The 22,443-nt window shown below is 40.7% G+C and overlaps 1 protein-coding gene across 5 annotated transcripts in view; it reads left to right on the forward strand.

Annotated features, from left to right (window-relative positions):
• Window positions 1-22,443, forward strand: part of PGM5 (phosphoglucomutase 5) — a 219,487-nt gene that overhangs the window by 57,634 nt on the left and 139,410 nt on the right. The window contains exon 7 of one of the 5 annotated variants that reach the window (XM_086415431.1): window positions 1,706-21,639. The exons of the other annotated variants lie outside the window; for them this stretch is intronic. Coding sequence (XP_086271557.1) covers window positions 1,706-1,709 — 4 coding nt within the window. The 3' untranslated portion in view covers window positions 1,710-21,639. Of the gene's footprint in view, window positions 1-1,705; window positions 21,640-22,443 lie in introns of those variants that run through there. 5 annotated transcript variants of the gene reach the window in all.

Raw genomic sequence — 22,443 nt, forward strand, 5'->3', positions numbered from 1 at the left:
CTACTGATCTACGATGAACTTGGTCCTTGTTACACACTTTAAATCTATGTTATTTTGTCTCCAAGATCAGTCAGGATGCACGGTGGTAAGGGGGAGAGAGTGTTGTGAGCTGATATGTAATTATCCAGTCTCCCATACATCCCCTTAGCAGATAAATATGTTCAAGTGTAACCTATATTAAAACAGAAAAGGGAGAAAAAACTCTTTATAATAGTAGTTATTGCCCTAAAACCATCCATAGCTGTTTAATTCATGGTCGAGGGAGAAAGGAAATGGCACCATCAAAGGGGTTTGCTAAAAAGAATTTAGTAATAATAGCTTTAATAACCTGGTCACAGAAGTATGAACAAAGATAATGAAGGAAACAAACAAAAAAAAAGCAAGAAGTGATGGAGAGGCATCCCAGGACTCACAGTATCAGAAAGCTAGTAATCCCCCAGGACTGAAGAGTCAGGGAGGGATTGGGTAACCATAGCCTGAGAAGATTTGGAGTTGTCGGGACTGATCTTGTCAGGGAGGTATAAATACCCTAACTTCTCTCTTTTCCCACCCTCCAGTCTCTTGGTGATGCCTCCTCTGGACCAAACCCCAAAGGAAGCTCAGCCTTCCTAGGGAAGCCGACAGGGCAGAGATGGGCGTTGAATGAAATGGGGCACTCTCGGGTGGAAGGGGGCAAACAAGGAACAGCCAGCACAATGGCCAGTCTTTTTGGTAATCTCTGCCTGCTTGTCTCCCAGTCTCATCCTCTCCCCAGTTTTTTGGACCTCAGGTGTAACCAGCTGAGTTAATCATGCTCATCATTGAACAGTCCTTTCATAATGTGTCCAGTGGGAGACTCGTTTCTTATTATTAAAAAATTAACGTAGTTCTCTTTTCTTTGACTACCCTCCTCCCAGAGACAATCACAAATGTGTATTTGTTGGGTATCCTTTTGTTTGCGTATGTTGTTTTATTTGCATGATTGTGACTAGTACTATAAATAGACTGTATTTGGTTTCTTACTCTTTTCCACTACAGACTTTATGTTCAGATCCTCTCAGTGGCTAAGTGTGCATGTAGTGTGTTGCTTCTGACTGCTGCATAGTAGTCCATGGTGTGCATCCACAGGTTACTTCCATTCCTGCTCTTCTGAACACTCAGGCTGCCTCTTACCTCCCACATCAGTGAATGATGCTCAGAGCCCCCTTGGGATTTATGTGAGTTTCTTCGACATGGGTATCCAAGAGGAGACTTGTTGGGTCAGGAGTACTGTGTATACTTAATTTGACCAAATCCTGTGTTAGATTGTACTTCACTAGTCTGCTTCCCCTGCTAGTTTCTGCATCTTCAAGTCCAGACCAACGCTTTTATTGACTGATGGAAGAGTCAATGACCAGTGGAAGGGAGAGTAATATACCATTGCTGTACTAAATTTTCATTTCTCATATTACTAATGAACATCTCTTCAAATGCTTGAGGTTTGGGGGTTTCCTTTCTATTACTGTCTGTTCCTATACTTTGCCTGAGTTTGTATTTAGGATTTTCTCCCCTTTTTTGATGGATTTCCATGAGCTCATTGTACATTCTATATATTTGTTGCTGTCGTTTAGTTGCTAAGTTGTGTCTGACTCTTTTGTGACTCCATGGACTGTCGCCCACCAGGCTCCTCTGTCCATGGGATTTCCCAGGCAAGAATACTGGAATGGGTTGCCATTTCTTTCTCCAGGTGATCTTCCCAACCCAGGGATCGAGCCTGCGTCTCCTGCTCGGCAGGCAGATTCTTTACCACTGAGCCACCTGGGAAGCCACCTGGGAGAAGTTTCCAAGTTTGATGACCTCTCACACTCCAGTACTCTCACCTGGAAAATCCCATGGATGGAGGAGCCTGGAAGGCTGCAGTCCATGGGGTCGCTAAGAGTTGGACAGGACTGGGCGACTTCACTTTCACTTTTCACTTTCACGCATTGGAGAAGGAAATGGCAACCCACTCCAGTGTTCTTGCCTAGAGAATCCCAGGAATGGGGGAGCCTGGTGGGCTGCCGTCTATGGGGTCGCACAGAGTCGGACACGACTGAAGCGACTTAGCAGCAGCAGCACACTGATGTACCTTTGCATATCCTGTTCTCTTTCCTTGAAATGTGTTCCCTTCACCTTGTCCCACTGCCTACTTTGTTCTTCCTGATCTTTCAAGACTTGAGTCAGCATCACCTTCTTGGTAGTACTCTTTTGATGTCATATTTCTCCATCCAAAGCAGCACATAGAACTTACTCTTCAGAGGTCTCTTCATCACAGTTGTCACAGACATTAAAAACATGTGTTTGTCTGATTCCTAATGTCCTGTAAATCCCCCACAAGCAAAGATTTTGGCCAGTGCCTGGCATAGGATAGGTTCTCAAAAACGCTTACCAAATGAATGAATAAGATTTTTTTCCCTTTTGGAATATTTTTTATTTGGGAGAAAAAGTAGCTTGAGCTCCACAGATCTAATCACATAATTCTAAAAGTTAACTGCCATGATATATAAACAAGCTTCTTTGAAATTTTTTACAAAATAAATTTGTCAATTTATTGGTTGCAGAGGAAAATAAATATACCGAGTGATAAGGAGAAAAGGAATGATGTATAATTTGTTAGTCTTTTAGGTGTCTAATAAAACTATGCCTGACTTATGGTTTTCATTTATATTTAGGTAAATTTGAGGTGAGTTGAATTTTAGTTATGCTATGTATTGATAATAAAAATGAGATAAAAGGAAGCAATGGCATAGCACTTATTTCTCAGTCAGTAGGTAAACACACTTACCAGAGCCTGAACTTAAGCTCAGGTTTCTTTATTCCTTTCCCTGGTAGGTAGGGTGAGTACTGATTTCATCCTAGGTTAAAGGATACCTTCTTCTATGCCTTTTGTGTCTACCTTCTGGAAAGGATGCTGATGGTGATTCAAGCCTGTTTGTCAGTATTTCTATGAGTTGGTGTCAGATGAGAAAGCAATTTCATGCCTACATTAAGTAGAGGGCATTTATAGATTAATTACCTAAAGTGAGAGGAATAAATTGATAACATTTAAGACTAGAATCTATAAGAACTTTGGAGATGTTGGATAAACCATCTTTTGTTCAGTTGTTCAGAGCTGTCTTGGTTGGGTGTTTGCTCTCTATGTTGGTCAGTAAAACAGTTTTGAATGAGCAATCAGTAACCTGAGTTCCAAAGCATATAGTTATCATTACCCCTATATGTGGTCTTGGACAAACCATTTTTAGGAATTGGCTTTCTCTGGCCTGCTATATCTGTAGGGACTCCTGGCCACTGTTCAGTTTTGTTTCTGGAAACGCATAGTCATTAATAACAGTTCCAACATCCTATCCTCAGTCCTTCCATTCCCATTGGCACTTGTTGGCATTTGGCAAATAATTTTGACCACTGGTGAATTCTGCCAATACTGAAAGAAATTCATGTATACCACCCTGGGTGATTGGGAATTAAAGATCACTTAAGGCTGGGTTCCAATGCCATCTGGTCTACAGCATATAACTAAGTGGCATGTAGTTGTTCTCCAATGCAAATGTTGTCTTCATGACCTATCTTTACTTATAATCTCAGTTTTGGTTTTTGAAGGGTCCATTTGGCTAAATATCCTCCTTTCTTTTTTGTGACTTCAAATACTTATACATTTTAAAAATCAATCCAATTCATTATTGCAAAGAGGTATGAGGTAACTTTTTGGGCTGATAAAAATGTTCTGTATCTTAATTATGGTAGCAGTATTAATAACACAACTCTATCTGTGTACCTATCTATCAAGATTTATACAACTGTATACTTAAAACTGGCAAATTTTATTTTATATCAGTAATACCTTGATAAAAGTGATAAAAATAATCAAATCCTATTTATTTGAAAACAAACCAAAGAACTTCTCTTGGGTCTTCCTTTATGATTAGGGTCATGGATCATGACTTGGTTTGAGTGCCTCTAGTTCCTAGCATCAAGGTTTGCATTTACCAGACTATCAATACACACTGGCTGGGTTCAAGTGAGACCAGTGGTCTTTGGAATTGCTGTCCACTACTTCCTTCTCTCTGGTGAGCCAGAACATGAGTACACTATTTTCAGTCTTGTCTTGGGAAATATTTACATTTAGAGTTGAAAGTTCTAAGATTTCAAGGTCATTAGTCAAATTTATTGGTGGCATAAAGATATAAAGAAGATAGGATAGCCCAGCAAAACTGAACTATATGCTTTGTCAGGCAGCCAGAGAAGCTTGGCACTTGACAATGATTTTAAATGATGGAGGATAGTGATGAATCATCTCAGGCCTGAAGATCCTTTTGGAGTGAAAGAGCTTTTTGTACAAAAATGTACTTTTGGTGTATGCTTTATATTTTGAAATGAACTTTATAAATTTCACCCAAAAAATTTTTTTTATTGGATTTTAAACCTCAGCCTCTTAGGGTAATCTTAAACTGAACCTGTTGGAACACTGGTTAAATTGCCAAGTCTATCAATTTCACTTTCCAGTAGGGCTGAGGTAAGAATAGTATCTAAGAAAGATGCACAGGAGAATAAAACAACTCTCCCCAAATTTTGCCTGCTCAACACAGAGTAAGAGGGTGAATGTATTTTTATTTATAGTGGATTTCATTACAGTTTCTTATTCAATGGTCATGGAAGCCCTCAGAAGTATTTGCGTTAAGTGTTATTATTGAAGCTTTATAGGAAAAGTATGATATTGGGAGATTAAGTAATATGTTTCAGTCCATATTAACTGAAGTAGACTTGGCCTCAGGTGGATCTTGACCTAGCAACTTGGTGATACCTGAATAATTCCTCTCTGCTTTGGCCATTATGATGGCCCACAGTTGCCCATCAAAAAGGAAGCAGTCAAGACTGGTACTAGATTGTCAAATTTCAAGTCTCATAACGTCTTTGCTGTTCCTTATTGCTGAGAATAGGAGAAATTCTGATTATATCTTGGGTGAAAGTCATTTATGTCTATCAGTGTGTGTGTCGGGGGACCTATGTGTGTGGTGGGTGACATCAAACATACGTAATTTATTTTGACCCCAAAATGTCTTGTAATTTTGACCTTAAACATCACTCTTGTTTAGTAAAGCTCTGGAAGAAGCAATTCTTGGCTGTAATTTAAGACTTCAAGGAAAATGTTGACTGGAGTTCAAGGTAGGGTTTGAATTTTATACCCTAACCTCAGGATCTGCTTGAAGTAGTAAGATCAGCAGTGGTTGTATGAAAAAACCCTTATCACGTTTCAGCAGCGTTTCTCCATAACATTCTGTGTAAAGTGGGCTAAACTGATATGATTCCTTTTAAGAGTTTTTAGTCTTAGGCAACACTGATGAGCAGAAACATAAAAGTTACCAGTTAAATAAAATGGGATATTTTAATATGAAATGTGTTAGTGGTTGGTTATAAGATATTTGATGCTTAGAAAAAGAAAAGAAAAAACAATTGTGTAAGCCCCTGTATGTATGTCCTACACAGGTGAGGGTAGATTTCAGACCTGGGGAGTCATTCATCTCATCTCTGATCAGGTTTCTGCCCAAGGTTTAAATTTGTCATTTGGAATTCCAAGTTCTTTTAGAGTCCTGGATGACATCAGTGTTTTATATCCTAGCATAAAAGAAAATTGTTTGGTGAGTTGGTGATTGTATTTAAGAATGCACATTCTCTATCCAGGACTCACAGAGAGATTGTATCCGTCAGGATCTTTGCCCTGCAGATGAGAGAACACTAGTTGAAATGGGACCTAAATGATAAAGGGAATGTTTCAGCCCGTATTAACTGAAGTAGACTTGGCCTCAGGGGAATCTTGATCCAGCAACTTGGTGACACCTGAATACTCCCTCTCTGCTTTGCCTTAGAAGGTATCACTTTCATCCTCAGGTTCCCTGCCTCTAGCTCTCTAGGCTGTCTCTTTGAGGGAGCAAGTTTTCAGCCCTCAACCGCTTATATTACCTTGTCTAGGAGGATAAAGTTTTTTTTTTTAATCAAAGTATATTTGATTTATAGTTGACAATGTTGTGTTGGTTTTAGGTGTACAACACAGTGATTCAGTTATACATGTGTATATGTATACATATATTCTTTTTTTTTTTCAGATTCTTTTCCATTACAGGTTATTACAAAATATCAAGCATAGTTCCCTGTGTTATACAGTTGGTCCTGTTCTTGTTGGTTATATACTTTATGTACAGTAGTATGTATATATTAATTCCAAACTAGGAGGATAAAGTGTACACACCTGTGTGTGTGTGTGTATGAGACAAAGCTTTTCTAGAAAGAAGTAACTGAGAACATGCCCTTGAGTCTTGACTTTGTGGGTGTTTTTATCATCTCTGACCTTTTGGCTCACTGAGACCATGGAGTGTGGGAGAGACTGAAAGTTTTAAGCCCTTTCTCCTCATTTAGTGGAGTTGGGAGGACAGTTATTCCTTCCCAAACCAAGTGACAGAGAATGGATGCAGTTGTCTTCCAGGGCAAGCTCTTTCTTACTCCTTCCAGAATGAGTAACGGTAGCAACTTGAGACCCAGTAGGTGGCCAGGGATGTGAGCTAGGTGAGTGTACTGTGGTTCAGTTCTGAAATGAGAATTCAGGACCTGGTTAAGAACTCCAGAGGCCCTTCTTGTTTCCTCCTCATATCCCTGCTGATCCTCTGCTACTTTCCAGTAACTGACAACAGTGTTAGAATTTGAACGGTGGTGCTTGCCTCAGGTCTCTGCATGTGTTCAGGAATTCATCTGTCTTTCTTTCCCATCCTTTTCTGTCTACCCCTTCCTTCCCTTCCATCTTCCTTCCTCCATTTCTCTTGCTCTTTCCCTCTTTCTCACTTTTTCCTTTCTCCTTCCTTTTTTCCCTGCCTCTATCCACGCTTCCCAGGTGGCGCTAGTGGTAAAGAACCCACCTACCAGTGCAGGAGACATAAGAGACATAAGGGTTCGATCCCTGAGCTGGGAAGATCCCCTATGGGAGGGCATGGCAACCCACTCCAGTATTCTTGCCTGGAGAATCCCATGGACAGAGGAGCCTAGCGGGCTACCATCCATAGGATCCCAAAGAGTTGGACACGACTGAAGCGACTTATCATGCACGCATGCATCCTTACCTACCTTCCACTTTGTCAATTTTCAAAAACCATTTTTAGTACCTGCTGTGTACCGAGCCCACTGCTAGGTGCCGAATACATTGCTGAAGTTCTTCTCTTCCACATTCTTTTTTCCTTTGTCAAACTTCACCATCAACAAAATTTATTAATATTCTCTCTGGAAGGTATTCTGCTAGATTCAGAAAGGTTCATGACTTCAATCTGAATGTTAATGAGAGATTTGGAGTGTTTCTAGATCATGATGTAGTATCCTGCAGATTGCCTTACACAGATTCTGCTACCTAAATTTAGGAGTGGGAGGGAAAAAGAGAGTATGTGTGCTACTGGGAGAGGACACAGGTTAAGGAGGGAAGACATTCCTGCCTGCCAGTACACACAAATGTACTCATGCATGGAGTGGAACATGGCACTCTTTGACTTTCATTGGCTTCTGCATTCAAACTACCTGGGTTTGAATCCTCTGCTCTCTGGTTGTATGTCTTTGGGCTGGTTCCCTAATCAGGTTCTCTCCTGCTAAATGAGATAATAACAGCATCATTCTCACTGGCATTAAATGAGGTAATGTATGAACAGTGCTTAGAGCAGTGCGTTCACAGTAAGAGCTCAAAGAAGGTTAGTTGTTATCATCATGATGTTGAAATTTCATAGGTAGCAAACTCAAACCAGCCCCAGTTCTTTAACACTAAGGAACTGGGACTAGAAATTTAACCAGTGGCCGCGTTTAGACCCAGTATCCCCCATGTAGATACTGGTGATTGAGTGGGGGTTCCTTCTATGGGTTCCTCACATTTCATAGCACAACAAGCTTTTAGAAGACTGCTGTTGTGATCCTCAAGTATCTGTATTTGGTAGTTTTTCAGATTACTTTGTAAATAATGATTGTTAATTTTCTTTAGCTCTTCTCTAGCTGTAAATGGAGCATTTCACTAGTGACCCAGAATTAGACCCATTGTTATTTGATCTTTTGCCTTTTTATTAATATTCTTTAAAGTTGTTACAATGAGAAGTTCTTTGTTCACAGAAGTAAGTGGACCCTGAACTATCGAACCCTGATCATCTCATCTTTTTAGAAAAATTGTCTTTCTGGAAAAACATAGGGTTTCTTTTTTTCTTTTAAAACACACCTGTGTCTGTCTGTATTTGGGGCAGAGCAATTAAACCCACATATGTGTGTGTGTGTGTGTGTATGTGTGTGTGTGTGTGTGTTAGTTGCTCAGTCGTGTCTGACTCTTTGAGACCCCGTGGACTGTATCCCACCAGGCTCCTCTGTCCATGGAATTCTCTGGGCAAGAATACTGTAGTGGGTAGCCATTCCCTTCTCCAAGGATCTTCCTGACCAGAGATCAAACCCAGGTCTCCTTCATTGTGAGTGGACTCTAGCATCTGAGCCACCAGAGAAGTTCTTTAAATCCCCATACAGAATTCAAAGATTTTTCCCCTACTGCTACTTCTGCTGCTAGTATTTTTATATTGTGTTATATATACATCCAATTAAAACATATAGTGCAATTTGTTTGCATAATATAAGTACTTGCCCATTTCACAGTCTGTTCAGTATTCATCCAAAAGCTAAAAAGTAAAATAAGAGAAACACTAGGACTAAATTAACTACTCTATGATATACCTGTGTGTGGGGAGGAGAGGACAGAGGAGACATTTGTGAAAGTGGCTTTCTGTATTACTAATATAGTGCTAGCTACTCCCTTTCTTAACAGTTAACATCTAAATCCCAATTTCTTGTTGTAATGGTTGTTTCCTGCATTTATAATGACTTCTTAAAAGTTTATTAGCTCCTCTGTAGTCCATTTATTTGCAGATTCTTTAGCCAAGTCCTCTGGTGAACTAGGAAGAGGCTTGGGAGGTAGAAGGATGAATATTCCTCCCCAAATGAGGTTTATTTATGTGAATCCCATTAAGCAGGTGAGTGCCAGGAGCATGAGAAATTTGAGAATGAGAGTTGGTTTACACAAGGCTGTTTGGATTGTTGGAGGAAACTTCCATCTGAGGACCAACTCTTGAATTAGGTCAGATATCAAAGACTGTTGTGGCTCTGGGTGGGCATGACATCAAGCCAGTGTGGGATGACTAGAGTGAGCTCTCAGGGAGATACAGTAGAATAAAACAGAAAAGAAGATATATGTGTGAGCATGTTGGTACTTCTGATTTTATCAGTGATACTTATCATTTCTCAAAGCTGATTCACTCCTTCCAGAAGGGAAGTTGTCAGGGCTCGTATAGTGGCTCTTCTCCACAGAGCTCTCAGGGACTCATGTTCCTTCTAGCTTGTTGCTCTGACTCCTGTGGGTGTAGATCTTACTCTCAGATTTCAAGACTGCAGGAACTCCAACAACCATGTCTGCGTTTTAAGCAGCTACTGGAGTACAGGATAAAGAAGGGCAAAAGGAAGAGCAAAAACAGACACACTATATATTTAAAGAGGTTCACAGGGTAGACATTTGATGCTTTTGCTTATATCCTGCTGGCCAGAACTTAATGATATGGCAACACCTAGCTGCAAGGGAAGCTGGGAAGTGGATGCTTCACTTTGAATGACCTGTGCACAGCTCAAATTCAAGTGTTTTCTTATCAAGAAAGAAGAGGAGAATAGTTACCATGGAACAACTTACAATTTCTGCCATGGGCTTAGATGATATCCTAAATATTCTGTGCAGGATAGTGTAGTCTATGCAGATATAAAATATTATTTGATCTTTGACATGATGAATTTTTTTTCTTAGGCTAAAGAAGTTAGAGTGATGACATAGTTGATGATGATGATATTAATGATGACAATGAGGAAGAGGGCAAGATATTCCTTATTTACCAAAGAAAAGATAAAAGATTTTATAAATAAGCAAATTGATGCTTGGAGCAGGAGAAGCCCACTAATACCCATCCTTACCTATGGAATTATGATGTAACAACAAAGACTGGGAAGCAGGGTTAGGGGAAAGGAAACAAGGTGATTTTTAGTTTCAAATAACAGAAACCTGAATGAACTCCAAATGATGTAAACAGTAAGGAAAAACTGTAGCTCACGTGTTAAAATGTCTAGAAGGAACTAGCTCCCAGGTAAGGAGGCTAATTCACTGCCTTTGTCTCATCATTAAGGAGCTGGGTTCTGTCATCCTCAGGGTGTGGTCTTTGTCCTTGGTGAGCTTTCCTCATGGAGCTGCTCCAGAAATTGTAGCTCTTCCCCTGTATATGATGTGGTCTTATGGAAGAAAAGAGGCTGCTTTTTATTCATGCATCTTTTGAAAGTCAAAGAAACTTTCCGGGAAACCATTCAGTGCAGTAGTTTTCCTTTCCTATGGTATGTTCACTTTTGCTTAGGATAAATGATAAAGCCATTGTTCTGTTAGTGAGGAAATCAGTGACTTTGGGAGGGGAACTGTCAGTAGCTGCTAACTCATTTAAAGTGTTTGCCCAGCATTAAAAGACATTATAGAATTATGGGTGTTTGCTGAAAATGCCATTGCTTTGATGTCACTTGCTTATTAGAGTTTGTTCACTTACTCATCAGTATACATTTATTGAATATCTTCTCTGGGTCAGATGGTGTTATAAGTGAGTACAATTTGTGCTTACCCTAAAAAAAAAATTATGACTCAGAGAGAGAAACAGATATCCTGAGTAACACTTAAAATGCAGCGTGAGGAATGCTATACCAGGGGCCATGAAGTGCTGAGAGGAAACCATTTATGTTGGCCTAGTCCAGGATCAAGACTATGGTTGTAATGGAACTTTCTTCTCTAGGTTATGAATGTCTCTCATGGGAAGCTCTTGAATGAGCTTCCTTTTCTTCCTTTTTTAACCCAAATATAATGATTTGAGCATAGTATTAATCATTCCTCATGGTGGTAAGCAGGGGTGAGTCAAGTCAGGAGAAGAGAAAGTGTTCTGGAGCAAACCATCCATTGTGACCAGAAAAGATGCTACAGCATGACTATAAAGACCTTTAGAGTCACAAAGACCTGAGTTCAAGTCTGAGATCTGCTGTGACTTAGCTGTGTAAATATAGGGAAGCTACCTAACCTCTCTGCGCTTGTTTTCTCATCTGTCAAATGAAAATTAGAGCGCTTAACTGCATCAGATTGTTGTGTAACTCAGTTGGGATAATATATGTAAAATGATCAGTAGAAAATAGGCATTTGTGGATATTGCTGTTATTATTAGTTAATAACATAGTCTACCTTATTTTTTCCTCCCTCATCTAAATCTTCGATTTTACTGAAGTGTTTGTTGAGGAAAATTCTTTCCTTCAATCAGAATGTTTCTGGCAACTGAAAGTGAGCCTTTCACATACTTCCTGATACTTTAGTTTGAGAGTCATCGAGTTAACAGACATTTATAGTGTGATTCTGACAAATATCACATGCTAATATTTCCTACATTCTGTTTATTTAGTGTTCTCTATTTCCTAAAATAGGAAAGGGTGCACAGCTGAAGAGTTGCCAACTGTTCTCCACAAGTGGCTGGGTTTTCCTTAATTGATGAAATCACCCTTTGTTGATTGGACCCATTTCCACGGGAATCTCCAGATCTCAGGGCCCACACTCTGCATCCCCTGTCTATTCCCTAAACCTGTTAGGTATTTTTAAGCCAAGAGTGTCAACTAGTCATGGCAGCTGCATGTCAGAGACCTATTTCCTTTAATTGGCTCTGGGGGCCATTCTCTTAATAGTTTCTCCTTTTATAAAACTTTGTGCCATGTTCCATTTATGAGAAGAACACAGAATTCCAGAGCACGTTGTTTAGGAATAACTGATCTAGCAAATGGAACAGTGACGTTAAGGAGAAATCCAGTTACATGGAGGCCTCTGGTCTTCTGTGTGGCTTGAAGAGATGAAGGACGCTGATGTGTTCTTTAGGGAGAGATATGCAGTTTGACAGGAAACATCTGCTTTCATCTACTCCAACATCAACACGAGCGATGTGGTAGGAAACCTGTCGTGACTGTGTGTTCCACTTCCCAAGCCAGGGCTGGGCCTGAGATCAGGACTGTTTGAACAGGCAGCACAGTGTGGCCCCATCTGTCCAAATGTGGACATGGCAAGCAGCAGAGTATCCTGAGCCTATTTCTTATTTAGAGGGAACCATTACTCTCTTCATGTACCTCTCTTCTTTATGGTTTCTCTCGTCACATTTCTATTCTAGACTTTGGTGATGAGTGTATACTTTTCAACCTTCATTTTATACCATATCCTCACTCACGAGTAAGGATGGCTCCCTGTGGAGGAGGATTCTCCCTAAAAATATAAAAATATCTGGGAAATGAGTACAAATAGAGAGATTCACATCCACTCACACACAATTTAGAGATTGTCATCTACTGCTTAAGATATGTCTGCCTCCCCTCCCCACCTTCAAGATTACTCAGTTCAGTTCAGTTCAGTCTCTCAGTCATCTCCGACTCTTTGTGACCCCATGAATCACAGCATGCCAGGCCTCCCTGTCCATCACCAACTCCCGAAGTTCACTCAGATTCACATCCATCGAGTCGGTGATGCCATCCAGCCATCTCATCCTCTGTCGTCCCCTTTTCCTCCTGCCCCCCACCCCTCCCAGCATCAGAGTCTTTTCCAATGAGTCAACTCTTCGCATGAGGTGGCCAGAGTACTGGAGTTTCAGCTTTAGCATCATTCCTTCCAAAGAACACCCAGGGCTGATCTCCTTTAGAATGGACTGGTTGGATCTCCTTGCAGTCCAAGGGACTCTCAAGAGTCTTCTCCAACACCAAAGTTCAAAAGCATCACTTCTTCGGCACTCAGCTTTCTTCACAGTCTCAAGATTACTACCTACAATTAATTACAGCTGTTGTTACAGTATCATTATATAATTGGTTTGCAGGAAAAACTGCCTTGTTTTTCAATATCCATAAGAGTCAAGTTGGTATCTCATAGTGTTCAAAAATATTAAACATTATTCTAAAGAGTAAAGTCAGTATTTGCCTCTGAAGAGTTCAAAGTAAATGAAACTGCCATCAGGTCCAAAATAAATTGTGCTTGCTTCTGGGAAGATGTAAGATCTGAGGAATTCCTTCTACAGATGCTGTGACTTCCTGCTATTTTCAGAAAACCCCATATTGAAATGGTAAGAAAAAATTAAATATTAGATGAAACACTTTGAGTCCAAGGGAGTCTACACAAGGAGTTACGGATGGCTCTGTTGTGACTGCTGCATGAGTGCCTGATGGCGTATAAACACCCCTGTTCCCCTGCCCTTCAGTGGAAGCCTGAGACATGTATTTTCACAGTTTCCTAGAGCATCTTTGCAGGACTAAATTTCAACCACTGTAACAACTGGTTTGAGAACCCAACCTTTATTAGCTTTCTTCCGTCCCATATCTTACTGTTCTTCTCCCCAGTCTATACTCTCTCCAGTTGCTTCCCCCTCAGATTGATGTGTGCACCTGAACCCCTACTTCAGGATTCAGATCTGCTCCTGGGGAGCTCAAACTAATACATCAGAAATATTTATTGTCTTCCTTCTCATTTGGGTTGATACATTTCAACATCCTAATTTCCCCTAAGTATGCAGATCCAATTGTTTGTGCCTGGTTTATGAAAAGTAGGTGATGAGAAAATCAAGGCATGCAGAGAAACTGCACAGTTACGGTGGGATGACTCAGAAGTGTGCCCAGCTCTAGAACTTTATCTCTGCCTCCTCTGAGCAGGAAATCTCAAAGGGGGGGTGCTTCTAGCTTTCATGATTATGTGTGATTTTGTTATTTTATGAAATCTACTGCTGTGCGACTCTGTTGAGAAAAGACACTTGATAAAGCTAGAAAAATATACATCTGCCACAGAAGGAATTTTATCTCAAAACCACTATTTCCTCCTCAGCTCTGAATGTTGACAGATTCTTTCTTTCCTCATGGGGTTCAGCAGGTTGGCTAGAAAGCCAGGATCAAATACCATTGGGAGGTGTGAAAACTGGGCAAGCTCGGCCCCATGAGTAGCTGTCCTCTTGCTAGCTTCTCCATCCTGATAACTGCCCTCTTGATGGGATACGGACCTGCTAGTGTCTTTATGGTGTCTGTCACAAAGATAGACAAAGTAGATATAGCTTTTAAATTAGGTTTAGCAGAAGGTTCCCTTGAAATAGGGTTTTCTTGTCAAAAAATGGTGAGACATAGTGACAGATTGTTTTTGGAGTCCCTTCACTGACAGTGGTGTATGCTTTTAACTGTCAGGCTACTGCTGAGAAGGACATGTGATAGCTCTCCACTCACTCCTGGGTTTCTGCCAGACCTGGGACCCTCCTGGAAGCAGCAGTTAGAGTCAGAGCACGTGGGCATGTGCTCTCCTGGGCCCTCGGGGGAGAGTGAAATGCTGGTGCTTCATCTCCATTTGTGGAGGATTTTGATCAAGTGCCTGCATGACCTTTTTGTGTGAACCATTGGGTCACATATCCTCTCATTTCTGTCATTTAGGGCAATATCCAAAATGGAGGATAGGCATTTTGTAACCACAGAGTTGAATTGAAAAATGAAACAACTGCTGGAAAAGGTATTGCTGCTGCTGCTGCTGCTAAGTCGCTTCAGTCGTGTCCGACTCTGTGTGACCCCATAGACGGTAGCCCACCAGTCTCTCCCCAGTCCCTGGGATTCTCCAGGCAAGAACACTGGAGTGGGTTGCCATTTCCTTTTGCAATGCATGAAAGTGAAAAGTCAAAGTGAAGTCGCTCAGTCATGTCCGACTCTTCGGGACCCCATGGACTGCAGCCCACCAGGCTCCTCCGTCCATGGGATTTTCCAGGCAAGAGTACTGGAGTGGGGTGCCATTGCCTTCTCCGAAAAAGGTACATTATATGTCTAATCAGGCAAGAAGAGGCTAAAAACATATGGTGGTTTAGTCGCTTAGTTACGTCTGACTTTGCAACCCCATGGACAGACAGGCTCTTCTGTCCACAGGATTCTGCCAGGCAAGAATACTACAGTGAGTTGCCTTTTCCTTCTCCAGAGGATCTTCCCGAGCCAGGGATTGAACCTGGGTCTCCTGCATTGCAGGCAGATTCTTTATTGTTTGAGCCACCAGGGAAGCATATGGATGCTACTACATTCTGGGTCAGAATCTATCTTCAAAACCTGTTCAGTTCAGCTGTAGCCTCTGAGCCTTTCTTTTTTCCTGGCTGTCAAGAAAGATTTTTTTCTTTTGTGTTTCTGGAATTTGATGGCATCTGCCAAAACTTGAGGGGAACTGGGGAAAGGGTCTTAGCTCTGCCTCAGTTGAACTGTGTCTCCAGCCTACCCCTGGCTTTTTGGGGACTTGAATTTCACTTTCTGTGTTATGGAATCTTGGGCAGTAACTGCTCCCTGCCTGGTTTACACTTCATTTGAGACAGTTGCCAAAGCCCTCTCTGACACCACCAGGGAGAAGGAATTAATTCTCCTGCCTTTGATCTTTCCTTTTTGCTCTGTTTTTGTCCTGACAAGAGCCAGAACTGTTTTTCTTGGGGTCACTGAGGCCTCTCGCTCTGCTTTCTTCTTCTGTCTGTCACCTCCTTGGATTATGGTCTTCTTGCACTTAAACCTGCTTGCAGGGTCCTGTGTTTTGTTTGCTGAGTTTGACCAAAGGCACCTCAGGCTTGTTTGAACCCCAGAGGCCAGATCTCCCTGCCAAACCCCCATGCCCCATTTCACTGGGCAGTCCCACTACAATGCTTTTTTATTTACCTCTGTGCACTCAGAGGAGGGAGTCCCCTGAGATTTGCCCTGCTAGGTTTCTGCTGCCTCCCCTGCCACTCTGCTTCAGTTTAGACAAAGGCCTCCTGAGCTCTGAACCCACTCAGCCCCTGTGCTCAGCTTGACAGACAAGTGGTCTTATTTTTAGCTTGCAGACCTTTTAGTTGACATCCTGTCCCATTGAGGGTGTGAGAGAGAAGCGCTTTGGAAATCAAACCCTGTCACTGATAGCTTGTCCTGAACTCAAAGGGCGATAAAAGAAAGGATGCCTTATATTTAAGAAAGAAAGAGAACTGGGCGCTGCATGGCCACTGCAGGCTGCTTCTGTTTCTCTCACCTCACCCCTGCTCTCTGTCCAGATGACTCGCTGCTCCTGATGCGCCTGCCCCACGAGGTGCTGTGCTTAATCCCGTCTGAGCCCAGGGGAGTCGGCTGTTATCAGCTGGCTGGTGGGAGTGAGCCATGGCCAGCACCCCTGTCAGGGTCAGGACCCCTCCCTCCTTACCTGCCTGGACCCCCCCTCCTACCAGCACACAGCCTCTTAATTTGGGTGTCTGAGTCTGCCGGAGGAAAGAGGTGTGAGGAGACCAAAGTTCAGAAGGGAGACTGGGACAGCATGAGGCACCAGACTTATGTAATCTTAATGTCGATTGAGAAAAGAGAATGTGGTAAAGATTTGGTGGACTGTTTTGAAATAGCTGTAACTTTTACTTAATACTTTACCAGGTACCTCCCCCTACCTCCTCTTGGTGCATAGAAATAAACCTCTGCTTTGGTATTTTGACAGAAGAAAAGCAGATTAAAGAAATCTTATGAAATTAACATGGTTTAATATAACACATAATTTATCTCAATTCCAGAGCATATTACTATTTCTTTAGGAGGGAGATACAGGCATTGGGATAGAAGTACGCTGTGACGTACTTTCAATTGAGAGAGAAGATAAACAGAAGGTAATATGTCTTGAGGGTTTTTTTTAAAGGTTTGAAAGCTTTGTGGCTGCTCATAATTTTCCATAAACATGTGGCGTACCCATCACTGGACATCTTATGGACACAACACAGATTTTTTTAAACTTAATTACTGGTATATTTTAATTTTTAAATTAATTTATTTAAAATGTTTATTTTATTTTTTATTGAAGTATAGCTGATTTACAATGTTATGTTAGTTTCAGGTGTACAGCAAAATGATTCATATGCATATACGTATATACATATATATTCTTTTTCAGATTCTTTTCCCTTATAGATTATTACAAAATATTAAGTACAGTTCCTGGTATTATAAAGTAGGTCCTTGTTGGTTATATATTTTGTATATAGTAGTGTGTGTATATTAATCCTAAACTCCTAATTTATCCCTCCCCTACTTTGTGCTTTGGTAACTATAAATTCATTTTCTGTGTCTGAAAAGACACATCGGTTTAACGATCAGCTCCCAGACCTCAGCTTTATTCCTCCTCCATTTCTATCACCAGTCAGGCGTCCAGACGGACAAGGGCACTCTGCTTGGGAAGTTGGTTGTGGGTGGAGCCTTGTCTGGGGAGATTTAGCCTCAGCCAGAGCCAGAGTGGGTATTGCTCAGACCCAGCTGGCATTTTGAAGCTGAAGTGGGTGAACCCGTATTAGAGAGGAGCTAGGAGAGGAAGCAGGACCCAGAAGAATCCCACAGCTCTTCTGCAAACCATCTCCTCCTTCTGTGACACTCAACTTTGTTTAGAAGCCTTTCATGGGAACCAATACCCACTGCTCCTTTTACACAGCACTTCAATGCTCCCAGTCTGGAAATGTCAGTCACCCGAACTATGCCCTCTGCATATTCTCAGAGTCCAAACAGAACATTTTCATTGTAGAAATAAGAGAACTTTTGGTGTCACAGCTAGGACATACTTTATGTCTTTTGTGAGATGGCCTTCTTCCCTTCCCCTCTGGTGAGAATTCTGTCAGAGTCCGACATTGTTGAGAAATCCTCATTCTGCTAAGTGCTAGCTCTGCTAGAAGACTGTCACAGTCAGATTCCAATCAGGCTGTGGTGCTCCATACCCAATAGTGTGACTGCTTTTGATCTGTAGTCCTGTTTAAGGATAGTTTCCAAAGGCATGGAAAGTGCCTTGATTCCAGTATTTGCAGCTGACACTCCTTGCAGACTCAATCAAGTTATCATCAAGCATTTTATGCAAAGGTAACCCAGGAGGAATACCAGCTATTTAATGGGATTGGCCATTCCTGCCTTACTGGTGGCAGGCACAGCTCAGCCCTCCTTCTAGAACTCTGAAGACCCTGAAAGACTCTGTTACTCCCAGGAGCAAACCTCTGATGTATGGTGTATTCCAGAGTCAAAGCTGCTTTGTCTGTGATTTGGAGGGTCAGGGAAATAGTTGGAAATAGTCAGAAATAGGTCACATCTGAAGAAAAGTCCTCTAATTGGGATATTGAACACAAATGAAGGAAATGGATCCCTTTGAATTCATATAGTAGATCACACAATTCATATTACATACAAGGAATAAAAAAAAACCACCATCCCCTGACTTGAATTTATTCACTCACAATGCCAGTAAACTAGATATGGGTTAGTTACAATGATGCATTTCAGGAATATTATTAGATCACATGGGAAAATGAGGAGCACCTTTGTAAGCTGTCATGCACTGTACAAATTATTGCTAAGATGAATTTTTCTTAAAATGGGTAACTTGAAGCATAAAGTTAATTAAGAGAGGCCATAGCCTGGGATTAACTTAATATAGTCTTGATCTTAGTCTTAGCCAGATGTGGTAACTTAGAGCCTAGAGGTCTTACTTTGCTTGCCTGTGACCTTCAGGCATTCATCAGTAGCCAGAAGATAGTCTGGTCTTGGTGCCTGGAGAATCTAGAACTCTGGACCTGTTTGTGCAATGCATTAGGTTAGATGCCTTAATCTCTCTACAATTGAGAATGTTAATACACACATTGCCTTGTGGTGGTTGTGAAAACTAAAAAGTGCATGGATGGTTTTGAATGTGATTTGAAACAGTGGAATGTTACAGACATGTAAGGTATTATGATGATCATAGAAGCTTTGAAAGGTTTTAAATTAACTTAGGATTCATATTTTGGTCATGGATAATTTCTTCCTTGGAAGATGAGGCTGGGGAAAGATAGATGAATGAATAATGTGATATGTGTATGTGAGTGCTTGCATACGTGTGCTCGCATGGGTGCCTGTATCCCTGACGGAGAACATATTGTGACAAATATGAGGTTAGATGTGTTCTGGCCAGCTCCACTTTTACACTAAGATCCATTCCCTGCTCTCCCCCTCCTTCGCCCTGCATCTCAGGGAGCAGTGTTTCCCTAAGGTGTCTGTCTGCTGCCAGCTTGCTCCCTTACCCCAGAGGTAGGAGGTAGTTCCTTCTGGATGGTTGTAGCACCTGGGCTCCTCCTGTTGTCCCTGTAGCCCTGCAGGTTGTGACCATTTCCTGTTATTGCAAATCTTTGTTGGTCTCATTCTCTTCAATTTGGCTGCTTACTCCTCCATCTCCTGGATTCTCCATTATTAATTTCCTACTGTTTGAAATACCTACTTTCCTGATTGGACCCTGACTGGTACAAGGTATTTGCTTCATAGGTGGATATTAAATTAAGACATGAGTACCAGCAATTTGTAGAGAGGAAAGATTATATAGAATTTTAAATGAATATTTAGCAAATGTATAGGTCTGTCAATTTGGTTATCCTATTTTAAAACAGGGTACTGTGTTGAGTGTACCCTGAATCTGCTTGAAAACTTAATTAGAATAAGCAGTTTAGCAAAGTTTGTGATCTAATATTCTGGAGCAGATTTTTTAAAGTTTGGTTAACAAGAATTTTTCCCTTTAAAATCCTCTTTTAAAACTTAGAGTAACCAGCCAGATGTTTTATAGTTTTATGTTTTATAGCCTGGGTTTGCTAGATCTTAGCTTGGATCTAAAACGTGGGATAAAATCTATATCATCATGCAGTAAACATCAGTTCAGTTCAGTCCAGTCACTCAGTCATGTCTGATCCTTTACGACTCATGAACTGCAGCACACCAGGCTTCCCTGATCATTACTGACTCCTGGAGCTTGCTCAAACTCATGTCCATCGCGTCAGTGATGCCATCCAACCGTCTCATCCTCTGTCGTTCCCTTTTCCTCCTGACTTCAGTCTTTCCCAGCATCAGGGTCTTCAGTTCTTTGCATCAGGTGGCCAAAGTATTAGAGTTTCAGCTTCAGCATCAGTCCTTCCAATGAATATTCAGGACTTATTTCCTTTAGGATGCACTGGTTGGATCTCCTTGCAGTCCAGGGGACTCTCAACAGTCTTCTCCAACACCACAGTTCAAAAGCATCAATTCTTTGGCCCTCAGCTTTCTTTATGGTCCAACTCTCACATCCATACATGACTATGGAAAAACCATAGCTTTGACTATATGGACCTTTGTTGGCAAAGTAATGTCTCTGCTTTTTAATATGCTGTCTAGGTTGGTCATAGCTTTTCTTCCAGGGAGCAAGTGTCATTTAATTTCATGGCTGCAGTCACTGTCTGCAACATGAATGAAATAAAAACTCAAGCTTCATTTTACAGAAAGAATACTGAAAGAGATTATAAGGTAAATCTGAGTTCATTCATATTGTATTTACATATGGTTAATTCTGGGTTCTGCTTATGTGTTTATCTTATATATTTGAGTCTCTGTGTCTTTATAAAATTAAGAATAGTATGTAATTTCCCAAGTTCTTAATCATGGGAGGGGCTGGGGATGATTTTAAATGACCGCATTGTACTATGTGATTAATGGACTTTCCAATTTCAAAAGGCAGTTGAAACAGCATCTTAAGAATTCTTTGAATCTTAGAAAGCTATACAGTTCTACATTTTCTTTTTGTCCCTAAGATCTTAACGTTTCTGTTACATCTGGGAGAGACTTAAACATCTGTATTGAGGTTCAGAACAAGTATGAGAATCAAATGATGAGTTTTAACTAGGTTTACAGTATCCATATTAAGAATGGAAATGACCAATTAAAGGCTGTTGATTAAATAATCAAAATGCCAACCTTTAAAGTATTAATGTACAAGAGAAGTTACTCCTAACCTTTTATAAAACATTGCATACTGATTATAATTTTTTGAAGTTTAAAGAAGGTTGTCTAGAATCTGCATGTTGTAAGTACTCAACAAATATGTGTTGAGTGCATAAACCACAAATAGAATTCAGAGCAGGATGTACTACTGCTAAATCACTGAAGAAAATAAAAGCAGTAAGATTGAGACAGAATTAGCAAACAAGTATAAAGTACAGAAAGTACAGAACAAGAGGACAGAAGGAAGTCCCTGCTTTGTGTCCATGTATGGATTGTAAATGTAAATGAATTAATATATCTTTTTAAAGGACAGAGTCTCAGAATGGAGTTTAAATAGTTAAGTAAAATGTTAAGCAAAGATATATTAAAAAAATCAGGAGAAAAAAAGCAAAAATCAAGGTAATAAAATGTTAAAGTAATGAAGATGGTTTTTATTGTTTTAAATTAACTTTTATGGGCTTCCCTGGGGTTCCATTGCTTGAGAATCTGCCTGCCAATGCAGGGGACATGCGTTCGATTCCTATTCTGGGAGGATCCCCCATGTTGCAGGGCAATTAAGCCCATGTGCCACAACTACTGAGCCCATGCGCTGCAACTTCTGAAGCCTGTGGGCCTAGAGCGCATGCTCCCCAAGGAGAGAAGCCACCACAGTGAGAAGCCCATGCACCACAATGAAGAGTAGCCCACACTTGCTGCAACAAGAGAAAAGCCCGTGCAGCGACAAAGACCCCAAACAAAGATCCAACAAAGCATAGCCAAAAATTAAATAAAGAAGAATTCATTTAAAACAACTTTTATTAATATTCATGTATTAAATAATAGCATCAAAATATAGAAATATTCTTAAATATGCAATAAACTTAAAAAAAAAAAACTCTATAGAAGTGAGAAAACTCACTGAAATTCTGCAAACTTTTGACAGAGCAAGTAAAAGGAAAAATCCCCAACAGTAGTAAAATAGTGATTTGATGACTTAACAAGGTATTTAATAACATCAATTAGTTCCAAAATATCTGTATAGGGAGATTGTAGTCATAATTTTCAGAAGAGGTCTTGAAGAGTTGTCTTGAAACTCAGTTTGCATATGAAGAACTCAGTTTTTGTTCACATTTAGTTAAATTATTGGGAGGGATTGAAGGAGATAAGAGTGAGGCAAAAGCTCCCACCCAGTCTTGGTAGCACAACTGATCCTCAAGATTCTCTTTATTCTCTGGTGCTCCCTCTTCCCCATTTAGGAGAGTGAAAAAGGTAAACACATTGGTGAGATGATTAAAGGTAATAAAATAAATTAGCATACTAATAGGAAAAGCAGTAATAGGAAAAAGCATTCTGCAAAGGCAAAAGTACTTTTAAAAACACACACAATAATCTGAATTTAAGAGTAGCAAAGTTCTTAGGATGGCAAAGCTCCTTTGAAGGGAAAACAGCTAAGGAGCAGGGCTGAAAAGCTTTGCACAGTCACAGTTTGAATCAGGGAATAATAGGAATGATGACAGTTTCAGGCAGGCCAGTTCTCCCACTCTCCCTTTTCCCTGGGGCCTGAGGTCCTTGAAGATTCGCTCTAAT

Source organism: Bos grunniens, chromosome 8 (assembly GCF_055505025.1).
Source record: "Bos grunniens cultivar Pamir isolate PY7600 chromosome 8, Bosgru_T2T1.0, whole genome shotgun sequence".
Classification (NCBI taxonomy): domain Eukaryota; kingdom Metazoa; phylum Chordata; class Mammalia; order Artiodactyla; family Bovidae; genus Bos; species Bos grunniens.